Raw genomic sequence first — 25734 nt, forward strand, 5'->3', positions numbered from 1 at the left:
GGGGTAGGGAGTATCGGGAGGATGGAAGAAATCAGGTGTGTGGGTAAGCAGGTGTGTGAATGTGAGTTTGAGGGGGAGGAATGGCCGGTGATGGAAGGAGTCCCTAATCCCCCACAAGGAGGATTTACAGAGGTGCAGAAGCTGAGATTGGACTGACAGATGAGACAGTGGGTTTTCAGCCGGCGGCACTCACCGGATCTGGTCGTACGTCAAACTTTTAACGGTGACTTTGGCCATTTTTTATTTATTTTTTTAGACCGGTTTGTCTGAGAACACGTTCGCCTCAAAACTCAAACAGGTGGCGACGAATCCGACTGGTTTGACGTCTTGTTAATGGGACTGACTGGTATTTAAACGCGGCCCCCGGAGCACTTTCTTTAGAGTACATTACGTGGCAATCATGTCGAGCAAACCGCCGCCGACTGTTTGCCTCCGCCGGGCCTTCGTGGCCCAATCAAGACGGATTTTTGAGATGTTGCCACGTTCGGAGTCATGATCAAATTTGCTCTTGTGGTCACAGATTATTTGCCGTAGTCGGTCCTGCCAAACCTCAGAGCGGCCAAATCTGGGGGATTATTGTATTCCCCCAACTGAGAAGAGGGAAGATGAACGGATACTACAGCGAGTCACGATTTGCTTTTATTAATACCGACCGAAATGTGTTTGTGTAACTGAGTGTAGCTGTCAAGTACCAAATTAAATGACTGGTCACATTCAGATTCCTCTTCACTTATTCCTTGATCAAACACTTTATGGAAGGAGTCAAAGTTTTTCCAGTTTCAGATGATTTTATTTACGTTCGGCTGCTGGTATTTAAAACGGTTGCGTAGAAAAACGTATTCGTCAAGGTGTAATAACTATATTTGGTGATTTCTGCATTTTGCATCCATATCCTTAAACATCATCTTGTCTTTTTCCTTTATTTTCATTTCTTTCCTTCCTTAAAGCATTTTATAACCTCTCTTTTGAAAGGTTCGAACATGACGATGATTACTTGCTTACTTTCCCCTCGATCCTTCGTGATTATTTAATCTTTTCCCCATCAGTTAAGGAAAGGAAAAGGCTGCTTTAACACGGCTTTGAAATAATTTGAATTCTTCCGTGGAATATATCAGCAGCCCAGCGGCAGAGCGTGAGTGCAACAGAGCAGCAGCTCGTCTCGTTGGGACTGCAGGTTTACCAGCGCCCCTCAGTCTCAGTGTGGAAGTGTCAAAGAGCTTAGGACTGGCTTACGGTGAGGCTAAACTGGAACCGCAGGAGAGGTGAAGGATATGAATGGAGGTTAGGAGGTCGGAGGAGGTGGAAGAGGAGGAGGGAGGGGGAGTGATCGGAGAGGGGGGGGGGCTGAGGCTGAGAGAGCAAGAGGGGGGAGAAAAAAAGGAGAGAGAGAGAGAGAGAGGGGGAAAAGAGATATATAGAGCGAAAAAGGAGAATCATGTATTCACAGCGGCTGCGACGGCCTCAAGATGTCGCTGTAGTTCATTCGTGTTTTTACCTCCGCGTGACTCTTTTCAAAACCTTGTTGGAAATCTGGACTGTTTTAAAAAAAAAAGAAGAAGCAGCAGCTGGTTGACAACAGGATCTAATACAAGCACAAAGGATCCATTACACAAGCTCAATTTCACTGTCCAGGTCAAACCGAGAAACATCTCTGAAAAAATATTACTATCTCTAATGGATTTAAACAGAACAGGTTTTAATTTATGTCAGATTCCAGCTACAATGGATAAAAATGAACCTGTGACCTTGCGATATCAGTGTGTGTACGCTGCTAACCAACACACACTCGCACTCTTTCTACCGGCTGGTAAAGGAGAAAAAGGGCCGAGCCTTCACTGCCCAGTGATCATGAATGGTTCGAGGTCGACTTTCATTCAGGAAACTGTGTTTACACATGTAAGCCTGCGCTTGTTGCGGTGCCGTCGGGTGGAACAGGGGAGTCGGTCCCTGCCAGCTCTCTCACCGATCGCATCCGCGGGTCGGGGAAAAGCCGGGAACCTCCGACGCGGAGGAATCTCGGCCAAGTCACTGAGACCTTATGATGTAATCTGACACCGTGAGCGTCTCACAAGGCGAAAATACTGTGTATGACATTTCGGATGAAAGGGGCGGATTTGATTTTATAGTCCCAGACAAACGTCCATCACACAGTATTTAAGCCTCATCATTTTTTTTGGTTTTTTGAAAGGAGGCAGAAAAGTTTAAAACCAGCAGTCACCTTAACTTTATATCCCTAAAAGTTTTTTTTTTTTTTTTAATGTTCCCTGCTGCCAAGAGACACTAATCACCACCAGTTTACAGTAAACAACATCCTGCGACACTGACAGCTCATGAAAAACTTCCAGTAAAAAAGACAGTGAGGGAAAAACATTTGAAAGCAGCGAAATGAGCTGCTGATTATGCAGGAAAAAAAACCTTCTATGTAGGTAAAAAATAAATTGCTAAAGAAAAAATTGGTTGAAATGATGTTTTTAAAGTCAGTTTTTCAACAGTTTTGCTGCTGTTTGATTTTTTTGTTAAATAATGACAATAAATACAGTTGAATAACTATTTTTTGTTGCATACATAAAATCTAAAAAATAATGAGCCGTCACATTTATTATCATCTACATTAACGGCTCAGACGCCACCATCAACCAGCCGACACTTTCCCTCCAAGACTTTGAGTTTGAGTCACGAGACAAGTCGACACAATGAACCGCAGCAGCAGCTGGAGGCCGTTCAGCCGGATATATTCAGGTGAGGAGCATCAGGTGCGGAGGGGAGGGGAGCTGGAGCGACACGCACCTCTGCTGAGGCCGTCGGGCCCTCGGAGGATCCGGCACTCCTCGATCTGTCCGAACGCGGAGAACATGACCCGGATGTCGTTCTCGTTGCACTTCTTCGACACCATGCCGATAAACAACTTCCTGTCTTCCACCGCTGAGGAGCCAAGAAGAAGAAGAAAAAGAGGATGAAGCAAACAGTGTGAAGGAGTGAGTGGATTCAACAACAGTTATAATCATCTGAGTTTCTGTGCTAAGCTAAGCTAACTGACTGCTAGCCTCGTATTTACCACACAGACATCATTTATCTCTCAGCACAAAAGCAAATAAACATGTTTCCCAAATGTTGAACAAATCCTTTCACCTTCGTACCGTCGTTTATAAAACATGAAGTATAAAACTATTACCCAGTAACTGCATAACACCTTTAGTTTTAGTTGAGTCTTATGGTCAATAAACCTCATTTACATAAAAACAGATGTTTATATGTGACCCGTTGACCCATTGCAGTGGCCGGGTCAAACAGATGCTATAAATTTTGAATAAAACGCTCAAAATTCAATGAAAATAGTGATTATTAATTACATTTGCAAAAAGTGTAGTAAGGAAACATCCATGTTATTTTCAGGCATTTGAAAAATTTCCCCCGAGCTCGACAGGAGGGTGAACTGTACGTTTATTAGGGCGTACTGTAGCGCTGGAATCCAATGTTCCTAAATCATGTGACAATAATAATAAACGGCTGAATAAGGAGAGGAGAAGTAAAAACAGAATGAAAGTAAAACAAAGACAAGAAAGAAAGAGAAAAAAAAAACAAACAAAAGATAAAACAGAAACAGAAAAATCCAGAAAAATGGAACGAGACAGAAGAAAAACACAACAATCGAAAGGAACGGTCAAAGACGGAAGGAAAGAAAGAAAAGAGACAGTGGGAGAGAGATGAAGACAGACAGAGTTCATGTATTTCATCATGGCTCTGATCAATGTCTCATTATCACTTCAACACCGACTGCTTGCTGAGACTCTCCAGCTCGTCCTCTCTCACCCTCGTCCTCCCTCCACCTCTCCTCCCCTTCTTCCTCTCTCCTCACCCTTCCTCCCTCCCCCCACGGGTCCCTCGCTTTCTCCTTCGATGACACAATCCCTCCTTCTCAGGTGCAATCTCGAGGAATGGCAGGCGGCTGCAGGTAACGCTGAGAAACTTTTAGTGTCTGTGTGTGTGTGTGTGTGTGTGTGTGTGTGTTTGTGAGGTTAAGAGTGAATTAAGCTGAGAGCGGAATCAGAAACAATGTGTGTGTGTGTGTGTGTGTTTATGTGCTTCCACCACATTCAATGTAATGCTAATCCAATTCATTTTTAATGAGGAAACTGTCAGCTCTTACCGCGAGGCGAAAGAGATAAGCGGTCTGTTGCACTCTGGGAAATCAATAGCGCACTTGTTTATTTTGCTGTTTGAATTGTTTGTGTGTTTAAAAAACAAACCGTCGGGATACGCTGCCAAGATAAGTGTTGTTTCAAAAAGCTTTAACTCCTTTGTACACAGTGTGTTTGTGCGTGTGTGTGCGCATCACTCCAGAGGAAGATTACCACAAGTCTAACAGCAATGTAATTAATTTACTCTGTGTCGATAGAAAAGAAAAGAGAGGAGATATCGTTACAATTGACTGTTTCTGTTTTTTCGGACGAGGCGCAGGCGGGCGGGCGATAAGACTCATAAAGCCGGCTCCGGGATGATCTGGAGTCAGCTTTGCATTCTGGGATGAACTGGAGCAGATTTGGCTTCATGCTGAGTTTCAACACATTAACAAAGACAAAAAAAGATTTACCAATAATGTTATCTCTGTGTTCCACTGTACATCTCCTCCTCTCTTTCATCTCCTCCACTGACTAAACTAATAAAGCTCCGAGCAGCCGTTCGTCACTGTTACAGCGCCTCTAACACTGGGTTTATTAAAGGTCATTACCATTAAGTGGATGGATACGTTACGTACGGTCCACTCTATATTTCACCATTTCTGGCTGTGAGTAGCGGCCGCTTTATTAAGCGCCGCCATCGTTACCCCGGCGGTTATGTCTCATAAAGTCGTATTTCGCCATTTTTCAGTGGAGCGGATGATGGCTTTTATAAGGATTCCTCCTCCGCCTGGCTGGGTGCTGTCATTTTATCGCATCGCCCTGCGGTGGACAGTGATGCAGCAGGTAGCTCGTGATCTATCCGTCGTCTGTGTGTCGGTCTGAAGGACCGCTCTGTGCTTTTTTCGAATGCACACACACATCTTTCCTGCAGGTGCCAGAAAAAAAAAGAAACCCCTTTAAAACTGTCACTACATTTAAATGTCCGGTTCATCCAATCATGGTTTTATAGTATCCATTTTCATATTCTGCTCAATTACTCCGCGTTAAGGGTCACTTCACCCAAATTGCAAAAACACACATTTTCTCACTTAGTCATGCAAATAATTTCAGTTTTATTTGCTAAAATGTGTCTGATATCTGCTGCTGACAGACACGACTTTTCATTGAGAAAAAAAAATATTTGTCCACACTCAATTATCCAGAGTCACCAGAAACCAAAATTTGTTCCTGGAACGACAGATAATTGTGAGATTTTAAAAAAAAAAATGTATTTATGTATTTATTTTGATGTGATTTTAAATTTGCTGAGCCACAGAATATGAAATCACACTAATCTTCATTATATTTGAGCGGGAGCAACGAAAGGCTCGGCAGTGAAAGATGCCGAAACAGAAACCAACAGGTGACAAAGCCGCAGCTGAGAAAGTGAAGGAACAGCTGAGAGAAAGAAGCCGCCACCGCCACCGCCACCGCCATCATCATCATCATCATCATCAGTGCCTTCAGTTCTTACATCCATGTTAGTTTGGGTCACTGGATCACATGACACCAGAACTCTCGACTTCATGCTGAGTTTGGAAGAACTGCTTTATTCGTTGGCGCCTTATTAGATCGTTATAGATTCTCAATCTCTGTTTGTACCTGTTTTAATTGATTCTTTTCATTACATTATTTACTAATTGTTTGTTTTATGTTCTTTTTTTTATTTTACTTGTACTTTCCCCCCTCAATGATTTTTGCGTTTAAATAAAGACATAATATTGACGCCGTGCAACATGAGCCTCAATCAGCTGGGAGAGATCAAAAAGATGAGGTCATTTAACCTGCAATGATGAGGCGACATCATCCTGCCTCAACAGCTGTCTGCGGGGGCGAGTGAGAACTCACAGAATATGTTGTGGGAGATTAATATTTTAGATCGAGGAACTGATGGATTGATTTGTCGTGAGGGTGTCACGTGACACCCAGCAGCAAGTTAACACAAGTCAGCAGCTGTTGTTCTTTTGTTTCCCTGACACCCTGGAAACTGTGTCAGGGTCTTTTCTCCACTAGCGACCGGCAGCTCTCGACATTCAGGAAGAATCTCTTTCACAATTTGGGTGAAGTGAGGCTTTAAAGGTGAAGCGACTGACACCCAAAGCAGCGTCTGTGTCCGACCCTCGTCCACAGAACTCCAACGTTAACGACAGCATCGCCTTTTTAGTTTCCAAATCTACCTCGACTAAATATCAGTGAACGTAATGAACCTGACAAATTGCACCCAGTGTTACTGCTGCATCAAAATGAAACCAATTAAAAAAACAGATTGGAATAGCAGAGCAACAAAACTCAGGCCTTGTAAAACTGTCTTCAAAGACACAATGAAATGTTGTAAAGCTCTTATCCTGTTTCTCTGCTGTAATTGTTCGTCTATCTCTTAGTATATATGATAAATATATATATATATCATTTATTCATACAGCACCAATCAGACACAAGGCAATTCAAAGTGCTTTACAGAGGTGTGGAAATACATTAAGAGCAGAACATTAAGATGACATTAAACTAGCATTTAAAGACACTAAAAACAAATGATAATAGATAAAAGTATTTCAATAAGTCGTATGAAGATTGTTTTAATAAAATCAGGTAAGAAACTACGGGACACTGTTTTAAAAGAAGTGCTGCAGTGATAAAAGATTAAAAAGATCCCGTCATTTAAAACTACATTTGCCTTCTTTTGTCGGTGGCTCGAACGGCAGGTAGCTGCAGGGTCAAAGGTCGCAGGTTGTTTATCCCCCCCGTTCTCCAGAGGCTCCCTGAGTGAAAGGTCAGGAAATCAAAAGCCCCCGCTCGTGCGTTACGTTCACAGACGCTCGGGTAACATTTGAGTCACGTTTGCTCCAGAAGAAGAAACTCCAGCACGCCGCTGCTCGGGGGGGAGATAATGTTCTTCTTCTTTAACAATGAAACTGTATTTATGAGACGTTTTAAAGATTTTACATCTTCAGTCAATGAGGTTGAGGCTTGGGCGCCTTTCATGGGATTTGTTGACGGTCAGAGAAACAACAGAAAAAAACAGCATCATCATCCTTTAAACGCTTCCTCCGGCTCCCACTATCCGACAGCTCGCTCATTAGACTGAGAAGGAACGGAGGATGAAGAGGAGGAGGAGGAGGAGGAGGCTCGCTATAGGAAATCAATTCACAACTGGATCTGCAATATGTAGTCTGAAGACGGGGTGATGTGAGGACAGAGTGTGTGACAGTGCTTACGAGTGTGTGTGTGTGTGTGTGTGTGTGATAGATGAATTTATTGTGTGTGTGTGTGTGTGTGTGTGTGTGTGAGGAGAGCGTACAGTATGTTTGTATGAGCGCACAGCCACAGGGGAGAGAGGCCGGTTCAGCACGAGGCCAAAACGATTCAACTCTCCCTGACCTCCTTCTGAAGCACCTTAATAATTCATCACACATATAAAAATATATTTATATATATCAGCATTTCCCCGCCATCGCTCTCTCTCCCTATTCCTCTCCATGTCTCTCGCCCAATCTCTCCACCCCCTCTCTCCTCCCCAAACACATGGGTGAGATAGCTATTACCAAGCAAATTCAAGAAAGCTACTGATGCATGTGTGTGTGTGAGATTGACACTGTGTGTGTGTGCGTGTGTGTGTGTGTGTGTGTGTGTGTGTGTGTGTGCGTGTGGCCACTCACCGTTAGATTTCTCACTGTCTGCAGGTTTCATCTGAATTGGGTGATGCATCTGTGGAGACAAAGAAGAAGGACAAAACACATTAAATACACACACAAACACACACAAACACACACACACACACACACACACACACACACACACACACACACACACACACACACATAAATACAGTCAGACACACGCTGTGCTTCAGGTGTCTCATACCCAGATGTGATTCAACACTGTGACTGACACACGCTGGAAGAAAAGTGTCGTTTGTTTCTCGCACCAGGTACAAACCTGGGGAAGCCCTGAAAACACTTCAGAAGGTGGTGGGAGGACAGGAGAAACAATAGAAGAAGGTAAAGTATTGGAGGAAGAAACAAGATGAAGAACAAGGAGAGAAAAATGGAAAAGAAAAAAGAGACCAAGAGCAAGAACGAGGAATAAACAAGTGAGAAGAAGAGAAAAGGAAAAAGAAAGAGGAAGAACAAGGAGCTTAAACACAGTGTAGCTGCTAGCTAATGACCACAAACACACAGCTGACTTTACTGAATGAACTCTCTCAGCCACACACACACACACACACACACACACACACACACACACACACACACACACACACTCACAATGTTATACAAATACATTAATAAAATCAAATTAATTCATTAAAATCGAAGACAAAAAAGGCAAAAAAAAAAAGAAAATAACAACAAATACACACAACTACTAATAACGATAATAACAACAGTGACTGAAGATTAAAATGAGGTTAAAAAATAACCAACAAGTTCCTTATTAATGATCATATTCAAATACTACGTAGTAAAACGTGTTTTTTTTAAGAGGAGCTGCTGTTCTGTGCCATTAAATATTTCTTCTTGAGACAGGAAGTAAGAAGCAGCTTCTTGATGCCTCGTGTTAAAAAGGTTGTGGCCACTAATGGAAGGAAATGACCTTTCAACTTCCTCTGCGGATTGTTTTACTTCATAAAGAGAGGCCAGTTATTTGTGTTTCCCCTCGCTCTCGCGGACCAGAGATGGAGGTCCAGATTGCGTGTTTGTTCCAGGTGTAAACGGGGTCTAATGTTTGCGTTTACACTTGTCCTGTTAGATGCCGGGTTTCTCTCTGATGTGCCCGAGAGACAGTTTAATGGAGCTGAATGATGGAGGTGTTTTAAGGTGGTGGATCTTCTTTTATGGAAAACAAGAAAACACTTCACAGATGAGAAGCCTTTGTCTCTCCCCCCCTCCTCCCCCTCTTCCCTCTCTGTCTCCCCCCTCCTTCAATCTTTCCTCCTCTGTCCCTTTTTTATTCCCTCCATCTCTCTTTCCTTTATGGGAGATTATGTGGCTGTTTGATCTGCAGAGAGACGAATGACAGTGATTCTCCAAATCTAGCCCAGTATCAATCACACTCAGAGTCAAATACCAGCCGTGAGTGAGTGTGTGTGTGTGTGTGTGTGTGTGTGTGTGTCCGTGCGGGTGTGTATGTGCCCTGTCTTACCCATAACGCCCCTGGGCTCAGTCACGCTGTGACAGAAGGCTTTGATCTTCCAATTCTATCACACACCTTTATCCCAACTCTCTCCCTCTTGCTCTCTTCCTTATCATCCTCACTCGGCTTTTTTTTTTTCTCTCTTCTCCCAGACACACACACACACACACACACACACACACACACACACACACACACACACACACACACACACACACACTCTGTCCGTTGATTAGTTCCCAAATGTGCCTGATGGGGGCAGTCAACGGCGGAGGAGGAAGAAACAAAGGGTGCACGGTGAACAACCTCCACCTGCCACAGATCTGCACATCCACCCACCGTTACTGCCTCCCTTAAGATATAACAGATGACAAAAACCAAAACCAAAATAAATAAATTAAACTGCGCGAAATCTAAGAGTAATTCAGTGAAGTTTGGACACTTTGACTCGTGGTTTGTGATGCACTTCAGTTGCATACAGCACAGGGAAAAGAAAGAAAGAAGCAACGAACATTAGAAGTGAAATGAAAAAGGAAGAAAGAGGAAAAGAAACAAGCCGATTTAAGTGAAGTTCTGTCAGAGCTTCGACATCCAGTTTGAAGTAAACATCAGCTGCAAATGTCTAAATGTAGGAAAAAGAAAATCAGAAAAGAAAACTTCAGTTAGAAAGAAAAAGAAAAAGGTAGAAAGAAACTATAAAATTTAAGGTGTGGCTACTGAACATCTAGAAGCTACAATAAGACAGAAAACAAAAAAGAAAAGGGAAAATTCTGTGAAGGTAGAAAAAGAAAAACTACCATAAAAAAGAAAAGTGAGAGAGATTAAAAAGATGGATGGATGGAGGGATGGATGGATGGAAGGCCTGTAGTTTGCAGCAGCAGCAGCAAATGTCTGCATGAAGAGAGAAATAAAGGAGGATATAAAGACAGGGAAGCAAGACAAAGAGATGAAGAAAAAAAGGGAAGAAATAACAGACAGAGACGTGATGAGAGAGAGAGAGAGAGAGAGAGAGAGAGAGAGAGAGAGAGAGAGAGACCATCACCAGAGTACAACTAAAATGAAGAAGACAAAGGATCAGAAGGAAGAATAAAGGTCCAAGAGAGACGGAAGGAGGGAAGAGGGTTACAGACGGTGGACGGACAGGAAAGCCTTCAGGCTGCAGTCTCACCACAGTATCACTAACACAAGGACAGATGCAGGGACATGGAGGAGGTGTGTGTGTGTGTGTGTGTGTGTGTGTGTGTGTGTGTGTGTGTGTGGGATGAAGCCACATCAAAAGGAGGAAAGTCGTGTCAAAGCAAACCTGGAAGTCACATCAAGTCAGTTCTTGTTAATCCATTTCAAAGTCTGTCCTCCAAAGGCAAAAACACAAAAACACAAAACCCAAAAAAAACAAACAAAAGCCATGACAGCTTCCGCCATGCTGCCGTCATTCACCGCTGAAAAACACTGCCAAAAGCTGCCATACACACACACACACACACACACACACACACACACACACACACACACACAACTACACATGTATACAGACATAAACAGCACACACACACACACACACACACACACACACAGGTAGAAAAATCCCTGTCTGGCTTTCAGGCGTCTCCTCCTCAGGTCTGTCTACCGAGAATGCCCGGCGGGCGGCGGCGCTGTCGACATGTTTGATCTGAGCGAGCTCCCGCCGAGACCCACAAAGCAAGACTCTCCTCCGCTACCCCACAATTCCACAGTGCTGTTTCTTCTCGCCCGGCAGGCCCGCAGCCGCAGTCTGCCATTCATTATGCGCTCAGCAGGGGGCCCCGGCAAAACTACTAAGTCCTCGCCGCGCTCAGGCTCATAAAGAAGCACAGAGAACTAAAAACTTAACTACATAACGCCATGTGTGCAGCCGGCTTGATGCTGCGCTGGCATTTAGCTTCCACTAATGTATGTGTCTAGTCAGTAGTCTGCTCCGTGTACTTCCTGTTTACCTGCTTACCATGAGAGTGAGAGCTCTTCCTCCTCCTCCTCTTCTTCTTCTCTTCCAAGTACAGAGTCTGTTTTCTTTGCTGAATCTTTAATTGAAGTGGTCCTCATAAGCCACTCTAAGCTACTGCAAAATAATTAATGATGAGAACATGATTTACAAAATATGAAGAAAAAAAAAGAAAAGAGGAGCTGAATACTTTACAGGGCAGCTGTACACTTGATGACAAAAAGTTTGATTGAATGTAATTCCCTGATGTTTGATTATTGCGTGGTAAAAAGTTTGCCCGTGCTTCAAGGGGCTTATTATCTGCTCGTAATGCATCTGCAGTGCACTCCAAGTAAAGTGTCACCATTTGTTTTTAATCATTTTCAGAGCACCTGAATTGCCTTATTATAAACTGCATAGTTCAGTTCTGATTGACTGAGTCACGCTGGGCTGCTGCTGTAAAATACATGATAAATGCACACCTTTTGAAAATCGATTAACATTTAATTTACATATTAATGTGCAGACTGAAAGTCACCACTCACACGGCTAATAATGAGGCGCTGAGCCACCATGTTGTTACTGTTTAAGAACGACACTGCTGAGAATAACAACTCCTCTTAGCTGCTCCACAATCACTGCAAAGCAATCTGTTATATTTATTAACCTGCTATAAAACTGATCTGGATTCACAGCTATTCAGCAGCTGCTACACACCGGCTCCGGGATCAGTGGAGATTATTGGTTTGTTCGTATCTAAATTAAATTCAACCTGTTGATTTCATTCATTTCTACGGGTTCAGCTTGGTTCAACTCTCAGTTCACTTTATTGCCATTTGTTTAACGTATTTGAAGGTTCGGAGAGGAGCTCCTCCTCCTGACTTCAACATTAGACTGCAACTGGTACTTGATATGTTCATTGGTGCGTTTAAAAGTGTTTCTAATTATTCCTTTAATGTCCTGTAAGTTTTAGCTACTGGCTAAAGTGTCATGGAAGCTGTACCGCCTCCTCTCCTACCTGCGCTAGCACTGCTAGTGCTTTGAAAACGTGTGTATGTGTGGTTCGATTAGATTGATGTTTTTAGCCACTGTGGTCATTTATTTTTGAAGAACAGTCTGTTATTGTTCTAAATCCTAAAATCCTCTAAATTACCCGAACTCAATGAAAACCCAAAGAACGCGTCTTTGAATTGCAGCTAGCTGCTAGCTAGCGGAGCAGCAGCTATAGCTAGGAGAGAGGAATGGGTTTCAGTTGATTTTAAACTACTTCAAAGCTGCATTATGTGATATTTTCACCACAAGCAGGGTGGAGAAACTACACAACAAGATGACAAACACATAAACCTGACAAAGTTGCTGTGGAGCTAATGTGTTAGCAAAGAGTTGCCTACTTATCCTACAGGCTGTTTTTAGCCACCTGACAAACGCAAGTCGGGTATTTACTCTTCCTTTTAGCTCTGTTTCTGATCTCCACTATTTCTTGAGAAAAATATCTGCCTCTTTAAGGTGCTACATGTTCCACCAGGTTTTCTTCACCAGCTAGTTGCTAACTTTGCTAGCCTTGTCTGTTTTGTGCTGAACAGGTAGCAGGCAAGCTAATGCTAAAAACAGGGGCGATAGGAGGCTGAATTATACAGTAAATGTACTGTATAAACAAAGCCAGGGAGCTAAAGCAGGATAAAACTTTAATTTGATTCACTATTAATGCAGAAATATCGAGTAATTGAGCTTCTAATTTGTGTGTGAGCATGACAAGGCAAAGTTGTGGCTATGTAAAATTAGCTTATCCAATCGGCAGGAGATATTTACGGATGAGTGAAACCATAAGGTCCACATTACGCCAGAGGGATCAGAGTGCAGCGGGCAGCCAGGATGAATTTTACGACCTTCCAGTTATGGGACAGTCTCTTTAATCACCCCCCCTTACCCTCCCTTTCCTGGCTGAGGCGAGGTGTCTATCTGTCGGACTAGCTGATGAAATGTCACCCACCAGCCGCCCTTTTTTATCTTTATATCCTCATCATGTACAGAGACTCCCGGCAACGTGGTCGACATTCAGGTGGTCTATGTGCTAACGTCCCCCCTCCGCCCCGCCATTGGCTGCCCGTTAAATAGTCCCTCCCGGTGCATTGAGTGCAGGAAACCCTACACTTCCTAAATGTTAACTGCTGCTCCTGGGTTAACGTTATCCCCTGTTGCCTGCTCTCGCCCGCTGACGTCTTCCAGGAATGCACTGGTGCTTAAAAGGTCAGAGGTCGACTTGTCCTGGAGCCAGAGGACTAACTTGAGGCTCATGCTGGGAATAGAATGAGTGTGTGTGGAGGAAGAAGAGTGTGTATATGAAGAGTGTGTCGATGTGTGTGTGTGTGTGTGTGTGTGTGTGTGTGTGTGTGCGCCCTTAGCCAGCAGTTGGCACCTTCAAAGGCAACGGCCAAGTTCATATGACCAGAGTGTGTGTGCCAAAAACAGGGGAGTGCACATACTGTATGGTACCAAACACCTCTCTCGCTCTCTCTCTCTCTCTCACACACACACACATGCACACACACGCAGACGGCGGCCACACACTCCTTCTCCTCCCTCCTCTCTGAAGGTGTGACGGTGAGCTGCTGGGTCAAAGTCAGACAGATGGCCCTCACAGTCGGGATTCAATATCGGTGACCGAGACCGTAGGACCCACCGCAAACACACACACACAAACACACACACACACACACACACAAAAGACACTCACACAGACACACGTGCAAGTGTGTCGCATGCGCACACACCTGCGAAGGCGTGACAGCACACGTATGACCTCCAGACGGTGATCATCACCGATAACACAAAACACACTTCACCTACATCTTTATGAAACACTCAGTCACTGTTTCGGGGGGGTTGTGGCTGTAATTGTAAATTTTTCAAATATCATATAAATACAATCAGATGTTTCTATTTGATATAATAATGTAGTAAAAGTCATTTCACATTGGTAAAACTGAAAAAACAACTCAATAAACATCTGTAAATGTGGTAATTTCCAAAAGAGCAGATGCTTAAATACTGTATGTCACTGATCAATTCTGGGCATCTTTAACTCATATTTCTCACTGTGCAAAGAAAAATATCTAAGAAAATACACATTTCTATTTGCAAAAGTGGTGTTTAACCACAATTTTCACTGTGCTGGATCTATTTGTACAATATATTGTGCATTTCTTTACTTGTGAGTCACGACAATTTCCACTTCCCTTGATTCTGACTCCATCGCAATGAGATTAAAATCTGGTTTCTATATGAATCAAACAGCACAGATAGCATGATATCAACCCATGTGTCATGATTTTATAGTGTGTTCCTCATGATTTTAGTTGGTGCTGTTGTCCTCTTATCGATCACGGATCAATAGGCAACATATAATCTATCATAGCAATCAGCAATACTGAGGCGGTGGGATGGAGATCATTTATGTAACATATGTCTACACTATAAGCATACATACATAAATGTATATATTTGTATAGGCTAGATATACTTGTCAATGTACGACATTGTTCTAATTTCTAATGGGTTTTATATATATATGTATATTTCATAAAAAGCAACATAAATAAAATAATAAAAGTAAAAACCAGAGCCTTGAAACAGACTGATGCGTAATTCTGCATGTAAAAAAACAAAACAAAGAAACTTTCCTTTCTCCGGCGGTAATGAAACAAACTTTACACACACACACACACACTCAACGCATTACAAACACACCCTCTGCTTCCTCACATCAACACCTTGATACAGATAAAATGTGACTGTAACTCTCCGTCTCCTTTCGGCAAACAAACGACTATAAATCAAATTGTCCTTTACAATATCCCTCGTCTTAGCAGCGCTTAGCGCACAGTTAGCCTACATTATCCCCACTTCATTTAGCTTGGTAAACAATTAACCCAGCGCGCGTGTGTGAGCAGAATGATTGAGGGATTTGGCATTAGCTATGCTGCGTCGCGTCTCCACACTAACTACTCTAAGTGTTTAACATAGTTAGCCTGCATTTACAGCCACCCTCTCTCCCACCCGCTTCTTTTTCCTCCCTTCCTCCCCACCCCCATGAATCAATATGCTTAAACGCTGCCACCAACTCAGAGAGAAAATAGGGGTTAGGTAAGTTAATTTGAAACAAGCGATTAATATTTCTTTCGTTAAATAAGCACACACACACACACACACACACACACACACACTCTAAGGGTCGGTGCATCGATGAGGTTTGTCTTCCTTCAGCCCTGGTTGCGATAGCATTTGGGTTTCACTATAGCAATTACAGCCTTTAATTGAATTGATTTCGATAATGAGCCTCTGTAATGACACCGCTGTGGGAACGGTTGTGTGTGCGTGTATATATATGTGTGTATGTGTGTGTGTGTGTGTGTGTGTGTGGCGTGTGTTTGCAATGAATGAGCTACTGTTGTTTTTCTGGACTTAAATGATCTGTGGGGAGTCGAGCAGGATTTAAAGATGAGGACAGACACACACACACACACACACACACACACACACACACACACACACACACACACATATTTAAAACATGGGTGCATGCTGCTCTAATAGCCGCCTCCTGATCAGCTGTCTCCTTTCAGCTTTTTAAACCACTTGTCCGAGGTCTAACCTTTCAGCTTGTTGCATAATATCCTCCAGGCTATAACACATGAATGTTTGATGACACACGACTTAGTACATGAGAAATTTAATATCCTACACTGCCATATTTCCGCCGTTTCCGGCCCAGCACCACCTACGACTACTTCCCAGGTCCTGGGGCGGTTGTGGCGGTCAGGTTTCACTGGAGCTCGTCTGCGGAGCGGCGAGCTGCTGAAAAACTTTAAAGAGTAAATCAGCTGGTCTGTCAGTCGGTGGGAGTTACCTCATCTCTTTCTCCCGCCAGCTGGCTCGTCTGCTTCTTAAGCGCGGCGTGGAGAGCCATTGTGATAGAGCGCTGATATGTGAAATGGGCTCGCACCTGAACAAACAACACACGTTGACTGACAGGGGGCCCGTGGACACGAAGCGCCGCTCCCCTCGCTAACAAGCACTTGGTTGAAGACACACTCTTGTGCACACTTGAGAGGCTGATGCTGGTCCGATTATATGGATTTACTTTGATTACGCTCAGTAGATACTGAATTGATTAACGGCGGCTGCATCAGGTCCCAGGTATCAGCTGAGAGCGCCAGACTCAGGTGAGGGGAGGCCAAACAAGAGCAGACATGTTTTTGTGGAAAAATTTAGAAACATTCCCACAAAATATTAGTCTGTGCAACTCATCACAGTCGACCTAGAGACATAAATAGTGAGCTGGGAGGACTGTTTGTGATTTAGGGGGCACGATTTGGCAGAACAACAAATTCCTCTTTAGTGTTTTGAGCAGTGCATGTTATATACAAGCAGCATTAAACACACAGAGGCTAAATTCATACTGTCGCTCTAAAGGAGAATATTTTTCTGTTTACGACCTTGTAATTTTCATTCTTATTACTTTTGATACAGCATAAAAGAAAAAGGTCCAACATAGCAGAACCACTAATGGTCACTATTTAGTCACAGAATCCAAACGATTTCTTTGGAAGTAAAAATGAAAAGTCACTCACAACACCTCATTAGACCGGACTGCACAGTTTAGGCTGAACAACAGAGTCTAATGGATGTTAAAAACAGACTGACTGGGGAAATCTTTTTGTTTTCCTGTCAAATAAGTTTGGTAAAAATTGTAGTTTCTATCGATCAACTGCACGTGAGGCTTTTAGGGGACATCTGAAAATTGGAGCATCTACCAATAGTCTGCAGGTGAGGCGTTTAGGGGACATCTGTAAATTGTAGTGTCAGTCAATACCCCGCATGTGAGGCGTTTAGAGGACATCTGTAAATTGTAGCATCAACTGATAGTTTGCACGTGAGGCTTTTAGGAAACATCTGTAAATTGTCTGTCAATAGTCTGCATGTGAGGAGGTGTGTGTGTGTGTGGGGGGGGGGCGGGGGGGTTTCTTCAATCTCCTTCAAGAGTAATAAAACCATATTTACAAAGTGGAAAACTACAACTCTTAAATGTGCCAATTTAGATTTTTTTCCCAAACATTTCAGCACAACGTGAAGAGAAACAGATTGTCAGATAAGATTTTACTTTCAAACATGAAGAACATCTGTCAAATCAAAATGTATCTTGTCTGGAGTTACAATAAACACAAAGGGCCTGCGGTGTGAGGGCTGCCGCAGTGGTACGGTCCGTCATTTCTCCAGCGAGCACACAAGTTCCCTTCAAAGGCTGGAACAGTCAGAGTCTGGAGACCACAGGGGCTTTTGCATGAAAGAATATGATTTCTCACATCATTTAAAATGATAATACGCATTATCACTTACAGTCTGTGCCTCTATCTGCAGCTCTGTCCACCAACTTGAAATAATAAATGGCCGATTAAATGACTTATGTCTTTGGATTATAAATTGCTGCTTTTAAACCTTAACCCTACTGGAGATCACACTTACTTTGATGAGGCCCTTTGATGTGCCTTTGGTTGCATGAACACACACAACCTTGCGTCTGTATTCTGGCAGCGGAGCGTCACTAATTATCTCGCCAGCAGAAAGGTAAGGGAGGTGGGGACCTGTGTGTGTGTGTGTGTGTGTGTGTGTGTGTGGTCTCAGTGCGACGGTAGCTTTTAATGAGCCCCACGCTTCTTATCGAACTTGGCGCTCGACGAACGCTCTGATCCGCCCACGTGGAGGATGGGGCTCGACTGATCGCGTCTGAAGACACCACCCCACCTTCTCCTCCTCCATGCCCTACACACACCCCACCCAGCGCCATGAAACCCCCCCACCCCACCACCCTCCCTCTTTTGCTCCCCTCCGCCTCACTGTGTCAGAATGAAAGATCCTTGAGAGAAACTGCGAATCAAAGAGCTTTTCATCCTTTTTCTTAAAGAGAAAGAGGGAAAGAGAGAGACTGAAGGAGAGATTCAACAGGACAAAAGAGAAAGAGAGAGAGAGAGAGAGAGTGAGAGGGGGAGAAGAGGTAGAGAGAGTGAGAAAAGAAAAGAAAACAGAGGATAAAGGACTGATCTTCTCCAAGCTGGAGGGCACTCCAGAGGACACGTCCTAGATTAGCTCTCACCCCTCCCTCCCTTCATCCTCCCATCTTTCCATCCCCTTCACCCAGCTTTGGGGGAACGGCGGCCCCGGGGCCCGAGCGGCAGGCGTCAGGAGAAGGGAGGGAAGGGGGAGAGAAGAGGGGAGACACTGGGCATTTAGACATCTGTCAGCCACTAATGAAAGAGTTCAATTTAGTGGAAAATCTCAAACAACCTTGTCTGACAGGCAGGCTGACAGGCTTTAACTCGCCCCGTGTTGTCGGCGGCGTGTGTGCGTCGCAGCGTGTGTGTTGTGTTAGCGTGCAGGGTGGAGTGGATCAGGGAGGAGAAATAAAAAAAAAAAGGAAAATAAAGTAATGCAATAAACTCAGACTGTGCTGAGGCATATGCTTGGGCATAAGTGTGTGTGTGTGTGTGTGTGTGTGTGTGTGTGTGTGTGTGTGTTAAAGAGTCTGCATGCAGGGGTGTGGATCAGTCTGTGCAGCAGGGGTTGGGTCTTATGGCCTTAAATCGCTCCAGGGGTACAGGGCATGTTTTTCCACGATAGATGGGTTGTATGTGTGTGTGTGTGTGTGTGTGTGTGTGTGTGTGTGTGTGTGTGTGTGTGTGTGTGTGTGTGTGGCGCATTTAGTCCTCGCTAGTGCTATTAGAGCTGGAGAGATGAACACACGGGCTCTCCAGGCAACACACACACACACACACACACACACTCTGTCTCCACCCCCCCGGAGCTTCATTAGCGGGTCATTAGAAACGACTTCAGTGAAAGCTGTTGTTCTTCCCTCACCCGTCTTCACAGAGAAGACTCTGAGTGTATGTCACGCAGATGACTCATTATTTTTGTTTTTTATTGAAGAAGAAAACAAAACAACAAAAAAATAAAAAATCAAGCGAATTGTTTGTTTTCTTTTTTTACTTCCTATAGATGAATCCACCTGCTGATTTATACGTTGCTGTCACTGAGGAGGCGCGGTGCAGGGTATAATCATGTGTTGCTGTGTCATCACATGAAATACAACATTAAATAAACATCTGGATCATATGAAATTATAAAAGTGGAATTCTTTGTGGAATATTTTATAAATGAAAGCTCTGCAAACCGCCATAAGAAAACGGGTTCTGCTAAAGGTGATTTGAAGTTCCTATCTTTATCTGTTCATGAGTTTGATTGGCTGTGACGGCGCCCAACTGGAGCCAATAGCAGCGTCCGATTTTAGAGACGTGACTCTAGACGTCACCAGCCAAGATGGCGGATGAGAATCGATCAGTGTACACAGGGATGGAAAGCAGCAGCGCTCCAGGGAAATGTTAAGACTAAGACGAGCTTGTTGGGAAGCGGTGACTCTCTAGTTTCACGCGTCTCTGGCTCAAACCATCGCAGACAACATCATATTTGGGAGCGTGTGCTCGGATTAAGTTGGAAAAGTGGGACAAATGCAGAACAAGGGAAGAAGAAAAAACAGCTGTGCAGCAGGAGTGAAAGTTACATATTACTGCTGTTTGTCATGTTGGGAAATACACTAATTATCTTTCTTGGGGAGAAATATGACGCTACCACCATTAGCCAGTTAGCTTAGCTTAGCGAAAACACTGGAAACAGGTGAAAAGCTCACCTGGCTTTGTCCGAAGGGAACAAAAAGACGCCTCCACACATATTTAAAGCTCATTAATTAACGCGCTTGTACTAAAAAAACTAAAGTGTTTTTGTGGATGTGTTTTTCTGCAAAATGTGAACAAAAGTGAAATCCTTCCCCGTACACTGCAGCCTCTCCGCGAAGCCATGGCAGTAACGACAGCTTGTTTACTTCCAGAGATTCTCCTGTAATCGAAAGCTTTTCTGAGCTGCACTCATCACAGGATGAACTTGTTCACTGGGAACTACAGTGATCAGTGTCTTCTTCCAGACAGGAGACACAGCGTCGTGTGGTGGTGAAGGCACCAATCTGCTCCGGTTACAACGCTCCATGTTTTTTATTAGATGTAAAACAGAAACAAGAAGCCTTAGTAAAACAATCAGTTCCTGCTCTGACCTGTGGTGTGCTGTGGAAACATTACTTCATCCCTCAAGTAAGACAGACAGGTCTGGAGCTGACATGAATATACACTTCCTGCATGCATAAAATCACATATACATACATTTGGTGTACACGCACTGTCAGATCGCTGACAAATCTGAAGCTGAGTGATGGAAAGAGATGGAGCGATGAGGAGGGGTGGAGATGAAGCAGTGCTGCTGCCGCTGCTGTTGTTGTTGTTTTTCCCCCTCCATCCTTCGCTCTCGTCACCGTCATCACCTCTCTGAGCGTCGTACAGGGAGAGATTCATCACATAAACACCCCCCACCCTTTCTTTTTAAATGCCCTCCGAAAAAAATGGCAGCCTTTCAACTGCCTCTGCCCCAAACCAACATGGCTGCCAGTCGGCGCTGCCAACGCCGGTGCCCTTTTCTCCAATTTGGCCCCCGTCCAGCTTTTCACGCTGATTGCATCTCTCCCTGTTAGGGCCTTGGTTTTGGAAGGAGTGATGTGGCGAGCGAGCGAGCGAGGGAGAGAGAGAGCGCCTGTTAGGGCCTTGGTTTTTTGAAGGAGAGAGAGAGCGAGGGGAGGGGGAAGAGCGCCAATACAAACATTGTTCCGCTGGCTTTTTACAAGCCAGGAGAGTGGGGAAGTTAATAAGCAGGTATTGGTTTTTAACTGCGGCCCGTTTATTGCTTTGCCCTCGAGCGTGCTGGAGTGCTCCACTCCACCTTTTTCCTGTCCATCTGCCCATCACCTCTGCTAACCTCCCTCTCCATGTCAGCTCTCCTTTTGTCTTGACTCGCCTCGTTCAGCCATTAATTCAGCATCCTCATCATCTGTTTTTTTTTTCTCTATCTCTAGCTGACTTCTTCTCTTCACCCCCCCTTTTAAATGTCTTTATTTCAAGCCGTGGCGGAGCCATGTGAAAAAAATTACAAACAAGCCCAACATGAACCACTTAAATGACCTATCATTATGTCACTATTGATTCAGTGTACTGTGTTTATTGCGTATATGTATGAGGTTTTAAAACCACATCCGTCTGTCAATGCCGGACTGTTATTAAAAATCGGATGTCAGCCAGTCGGTGTTGTCCAGCTCTGATGAATATGACGCAGATTAATTATGCTTTTATTGTGCAGCTGATCAATGTTGTCTGTGTTTCAATGGACGGTTTTAATTTGACCTTCCCTCAGAAGCTTTTCTGCTCTGCCAAGAACAAGAATGAGTTTACTGGAGACCAATAGCTCCAGTTCTCCCAGTAAAACATTTAATCTCGCAGCTGGTTGTTTTATCGTTTCATTTTCTCGTATATTTAGAGCATCAATAATAGAAAATTTGTCAAACTACCATTAATATGAAAGATTAATATAATAAATGCATGATTTTTTGTGTGTTAAAAGTTGAAGAAGGTGTGATTTTATCATGTTTCTTGCACTTCTGAAGCCAAACCTGGTACTTGACTTAAAAATAAAGGCCCTAAACATAACAAGCAGAGATGCTGCAGGAGAGAGACGCTGAGGAGGAGGGATGACCAGACAGAACAGAGGAAGGGAGGGTGTTATGGTGTAGAAGAAGGCGATTTCATGTTCCTATAATCCTGAAACTGCTGCAGTATGTGTCCTCCCCAGGGCAGTTTCACACCTCCAACAAGGGATAAGTGACTAACTCTCACGGCGCAGGAAAACAGACCAAATTTAACATACTTATTCCACGAGCAATTAACACGGTGACTCTATGCAAAACAACAAGCTTGACTCAGGAGTCGGGAATACGAGCGCAAATCCCACGTACAGCTCTTGTGGGATTCTCGTTATCCACCCCGTCCTGCCCAGGAGGGCTATCCACTGATCCAACTAACACAAGCGAGCGAGTGCAGGCGCTCAAGTGATGAGACTCCAGTTAGCCGCCGCAGCCAACGAGAGAGGCGGGGAAGCAGCCAATAGCCCGAGCAGAAGGGATCTGGGGGCCTGTAAATATCCACCCAGGGCTAAAGGAGCGAGAGTGTGAGCGAGCTCCGGCCTACTTCCTCTATCGCTCTCCTGGGCTACAGGAGGGAACAATAGCGGAGAATGGAGCAGACAGCATGAAAGGCAACGCCACAGCATCAACACACGCCTTTGTAGTGCGAGCTAAACAGCAGCGCCAAGACAAACAGAAACACAAGCAAGCAAACGCCACCAGTGGCACCTGAACATGCATGACGTGACACCCGTTACTGCACAGGGTGATAACGCACATACACGGTGAGATGGTTTTATTCATCAGAAACTCTTCACACATCCAAAGTAAAGGTAGAAAACACTTTCAACATGGTGTTAAAACTTCAGGAAAAGACACATTTTTTAAGAAACAATGATTGTAAGTGAAGTGTGTCACTACTCTTTCTCTCTCTCTCTTTCAGTGTTATCGTGAGAAGAAACACTCCTCCTCCTCCTCCTCCTGCCCCCCTATAAAAGCAGCTGACACAGCATCACTCAGGTTAAAGCCGCCTCTTCCTCAGGCGCTCATGCTCAGGAGAGGAAAAGGATAAAATGACCCCAAGGTGAAGGCAGGATCAGGTCTGGGCCAGTTCCAGTTTCAAGACCAGAGATTTTACAACCACAGGAACACACTGGGTGTTTGCTGTCTTGGTACAGCTAACTTGGGTGGGCAAGACAGGGCAAATACTTTTAATGGGGTAAGGCAGCAATATTATGCTACGTGGCTCTAGCTAGTATAGCAGCAGCTATGATATGCTACGCGGATCTAGTGAGTATCGTAGCTAGCGCTTGTGCTACCTTTGTCTGGTGGCCGTTAGCAGTAGCTAATGGTGTTTACTTGTTTGGCTAACTGCGGTGTTAGTTGCTTGATGACTGCTAACACTAATGTGAAGCGTAGCTGTTAGCAACTGACAAACACTAAGTCGTGGCCAGTGTCTAGTGACCGAGGTGTTAGCTTGCGCAGCTGAACTGTTAAGCTAGGTCCACACTCATGTGTTCTCATTTTAAAAAGGAAAATGAAAATATTTAGTCTAACTACACGGGGCACGTGCACACCGCTGTTAACAGGAAGCAGATTGTCGTATTGGCAGTTGGCTAGTTGCACAAAATACTACGGATGAGGAACAACAAAGACAGCTGTAGCGTTCAAATGCAGAATTTAGCTGCACAATAGCTGCTAGCAAAGACAACAAGGTCAGTAGCGCTTCATTTGTTATCCATGTTGCTCTCAGCACTGGTAGTCGAGGCTGATAAGAACCAACCAGGGAAGGAACGTGGGTGTCTACGTGTTCATTTTTGGAGTTTTAGGTAATTGAAATCTTCAGAGTAGTGTTGACGCCAGGCGGAAAAACGAAGTGAAAGTGATGCATTTTAAAACTTAAGCGTAGCAACGCTGCATCAACCTTTTTCATAGGAGAAGCGCGAGCTCCACCTTGACGCAAGCATACAACAGTGATATACAGGCTTCTGAGGTTAACACTGAGAGACTGTTCACATAGTGAGACACACAAAACAAATGTTTAAACTGCATTTGTTTACAAGAAAATTGCAGATGGTACCTTTAACATGAATTCAATAGTTTGCACTTTCTTTCACAAACTAACTGACAGTCATTTTCTCACCTGCTCGCACTTTCGGTCAGTCACACGCTTGCAAATGCTCTGTGGCAGCAGTGCAACACACACTGATGTAAAAAAACCAGTGTATTCACACACATACACACATACACACACACACAGACACACACACACGCAGGTTGGGGCGGGGCCGCCTCAGGGTGCTGCTGTAAGTGTGTGATTAGAGGAGAAAGTAGGCAGAGGAGAATGGAGGACACACACTCACCCCTGTTAAGGTCTTTATGTTATGCAGTGCATTCTGGGCTTCAAGGGCAGCTTTCCTTGTATAAAACGTGACAAAACAGCAGCCTGGGGAGAGAGACAGAGAGAAGGGATGAGCATAAGGAGCAACAAAGAGCATTTTCTCTATTCATCTGCTTGGCATCACCTGTCGACACTGGCAAACGCTGAGTGAATGTTAAGGACGAAACATCCTAGCTGAGGGGAAGAGAATGCTTTTGGATTCGTTTCAATGCTGATGACTTGAGCCTCGAGGAAGTACACACACACACGCGCACGCACACGCACACACACACACAGACCAACAGAACAAAGGCGGCAGAGACAGAGGAGGTGATAGGAAAAAAAAGAAAGAGGTTGCCTCTTCATTAATCCCTGAACAATATGCCAACAGTTTCTTACTCACTCATTCACTAAAGAAAATGTTCATTTATTTATTGGTCACGCTCACTCACTCATTCAATTCTGTGGAGTTCCCAGTTATTTATCGATTTGCAGGTTAAAAGAAATCCAGATAACAGAGTTAAAACGTGACCGATTTGACTGAAAAGTGCAACGTCAAGGTGACGTCGTAAATTCATTTTAAATGACTCGATTTCAGCGTGTAGTTAGCACCTGCTCCACATACAGTGCTGCAGGGATGACGTATTCTTGTAGACCAACGCTGAAGGAAGCGTCACTCTGGTTCCCTCCACAAAAGGCCAATGGGATTTTTACATTGGCTTTTGGATGATTACAGAAAATACACTCTGTGACAAATAAAAGTTTATGATGCTGAGACGTTTTGTTCAGCACGATAATCACATATGAACATCACTTTTTATCATTTGTGAAGCTTAAATACAATCACCAAAAGCGTTGACAGTAAATAAGTAACATGAACACAATGTCAGACCAGATAATGAAGTGAAAACTAAACTAAAAACACTTTTAATCCACATTTATACCAGGTTTAACTTGACCGCTTTAGACCTGTAAGCCAAAGCTCACTCACTCACTCACACACACACAGTACTGTATGTGCATTTGCATGCATGTGCATACACGGGCGCATGAAGAAAGTAGAGAGGGAGCTGAGGAGAGAGGGGTTTTTTGCCTGTTCATTAATCTGTGTGTAATCCCTGCAGAGAGCGGCTGAAACACTGCAGTTGTGGGCCATTCTCAGTCAGCACGAAAACCTGCACAGTCAGGCAAAAAAAAAAAAAAAAACCCCAGCAAGAGGACATTTAGGTCAGACACAGAGGTGTGACTCTTCAGTTTTTCCTCATAAACACAGCGGCTGTTATTTGATTTATGTCAAACATGGGGTTTGGAAAATTCCCTCTCAGTAAGGATTCTTGTCTTTGTTTACGTCCTCACAACACTTCTGACACCATTATCCAACAGCCACAGGGAAATTTAAAGGAGGCAAACTGCTGAGAAGGATGGGTAAAAGACACAGACAGCCCTCTGTAAAGTACGGAGGGTTCGCTCTGTGGCGAGCTGGTCAAGTGGAAGAACA

General features: G+C 44.0%; 1 protein-coding gene across 1 annotated transcript in view; it reads right to left on the minus strand.

The window, feature by feature from the left end:
* Positions 1 to 25734, minus strand: part of celf2 (cugbp, Elav-like family member 2) — a 196909-nt gene that overhangs the window by 40280 nt on the left and 130895 nt on the right. The window contains exons 4-6 of the mRNA XM_087170811.1: positions 24220 to 24302; positions 7817 to 7865; positions 2788 to 2922 (exon numbers count right to left, since the gene is read on the minus strand). Coding sequence (XP_087026937.1) covers positions 2788 to 2922; positions 7817 to 7865; positions 24220 to 24302 — 267 coding nt within the window. The remainder of the gene's footprint in view (positions 1 to 2787; positions 2923 to 7816; positions 7866 to 24219; positions 24303 to 25734) is intronic.

Source organism: Seriola lalandi, unplaced genomic scaffold, assembly GCF_002814215.2.
Source record: "Seriola lalandi dorsalis isolate HSWRI2012SDOR001 ecotype SW California unplaced genomic scaffold, Sedor1 jcf7180002054961, whole genome shotgun sequence".
NCBI classification, from domain to species: domain Eukaryota; kingdom Metazoa; phylum Chordata; class Actinopteri; order Carangiformes; family Carangidae; genus Seriola; species Seriola lalandi.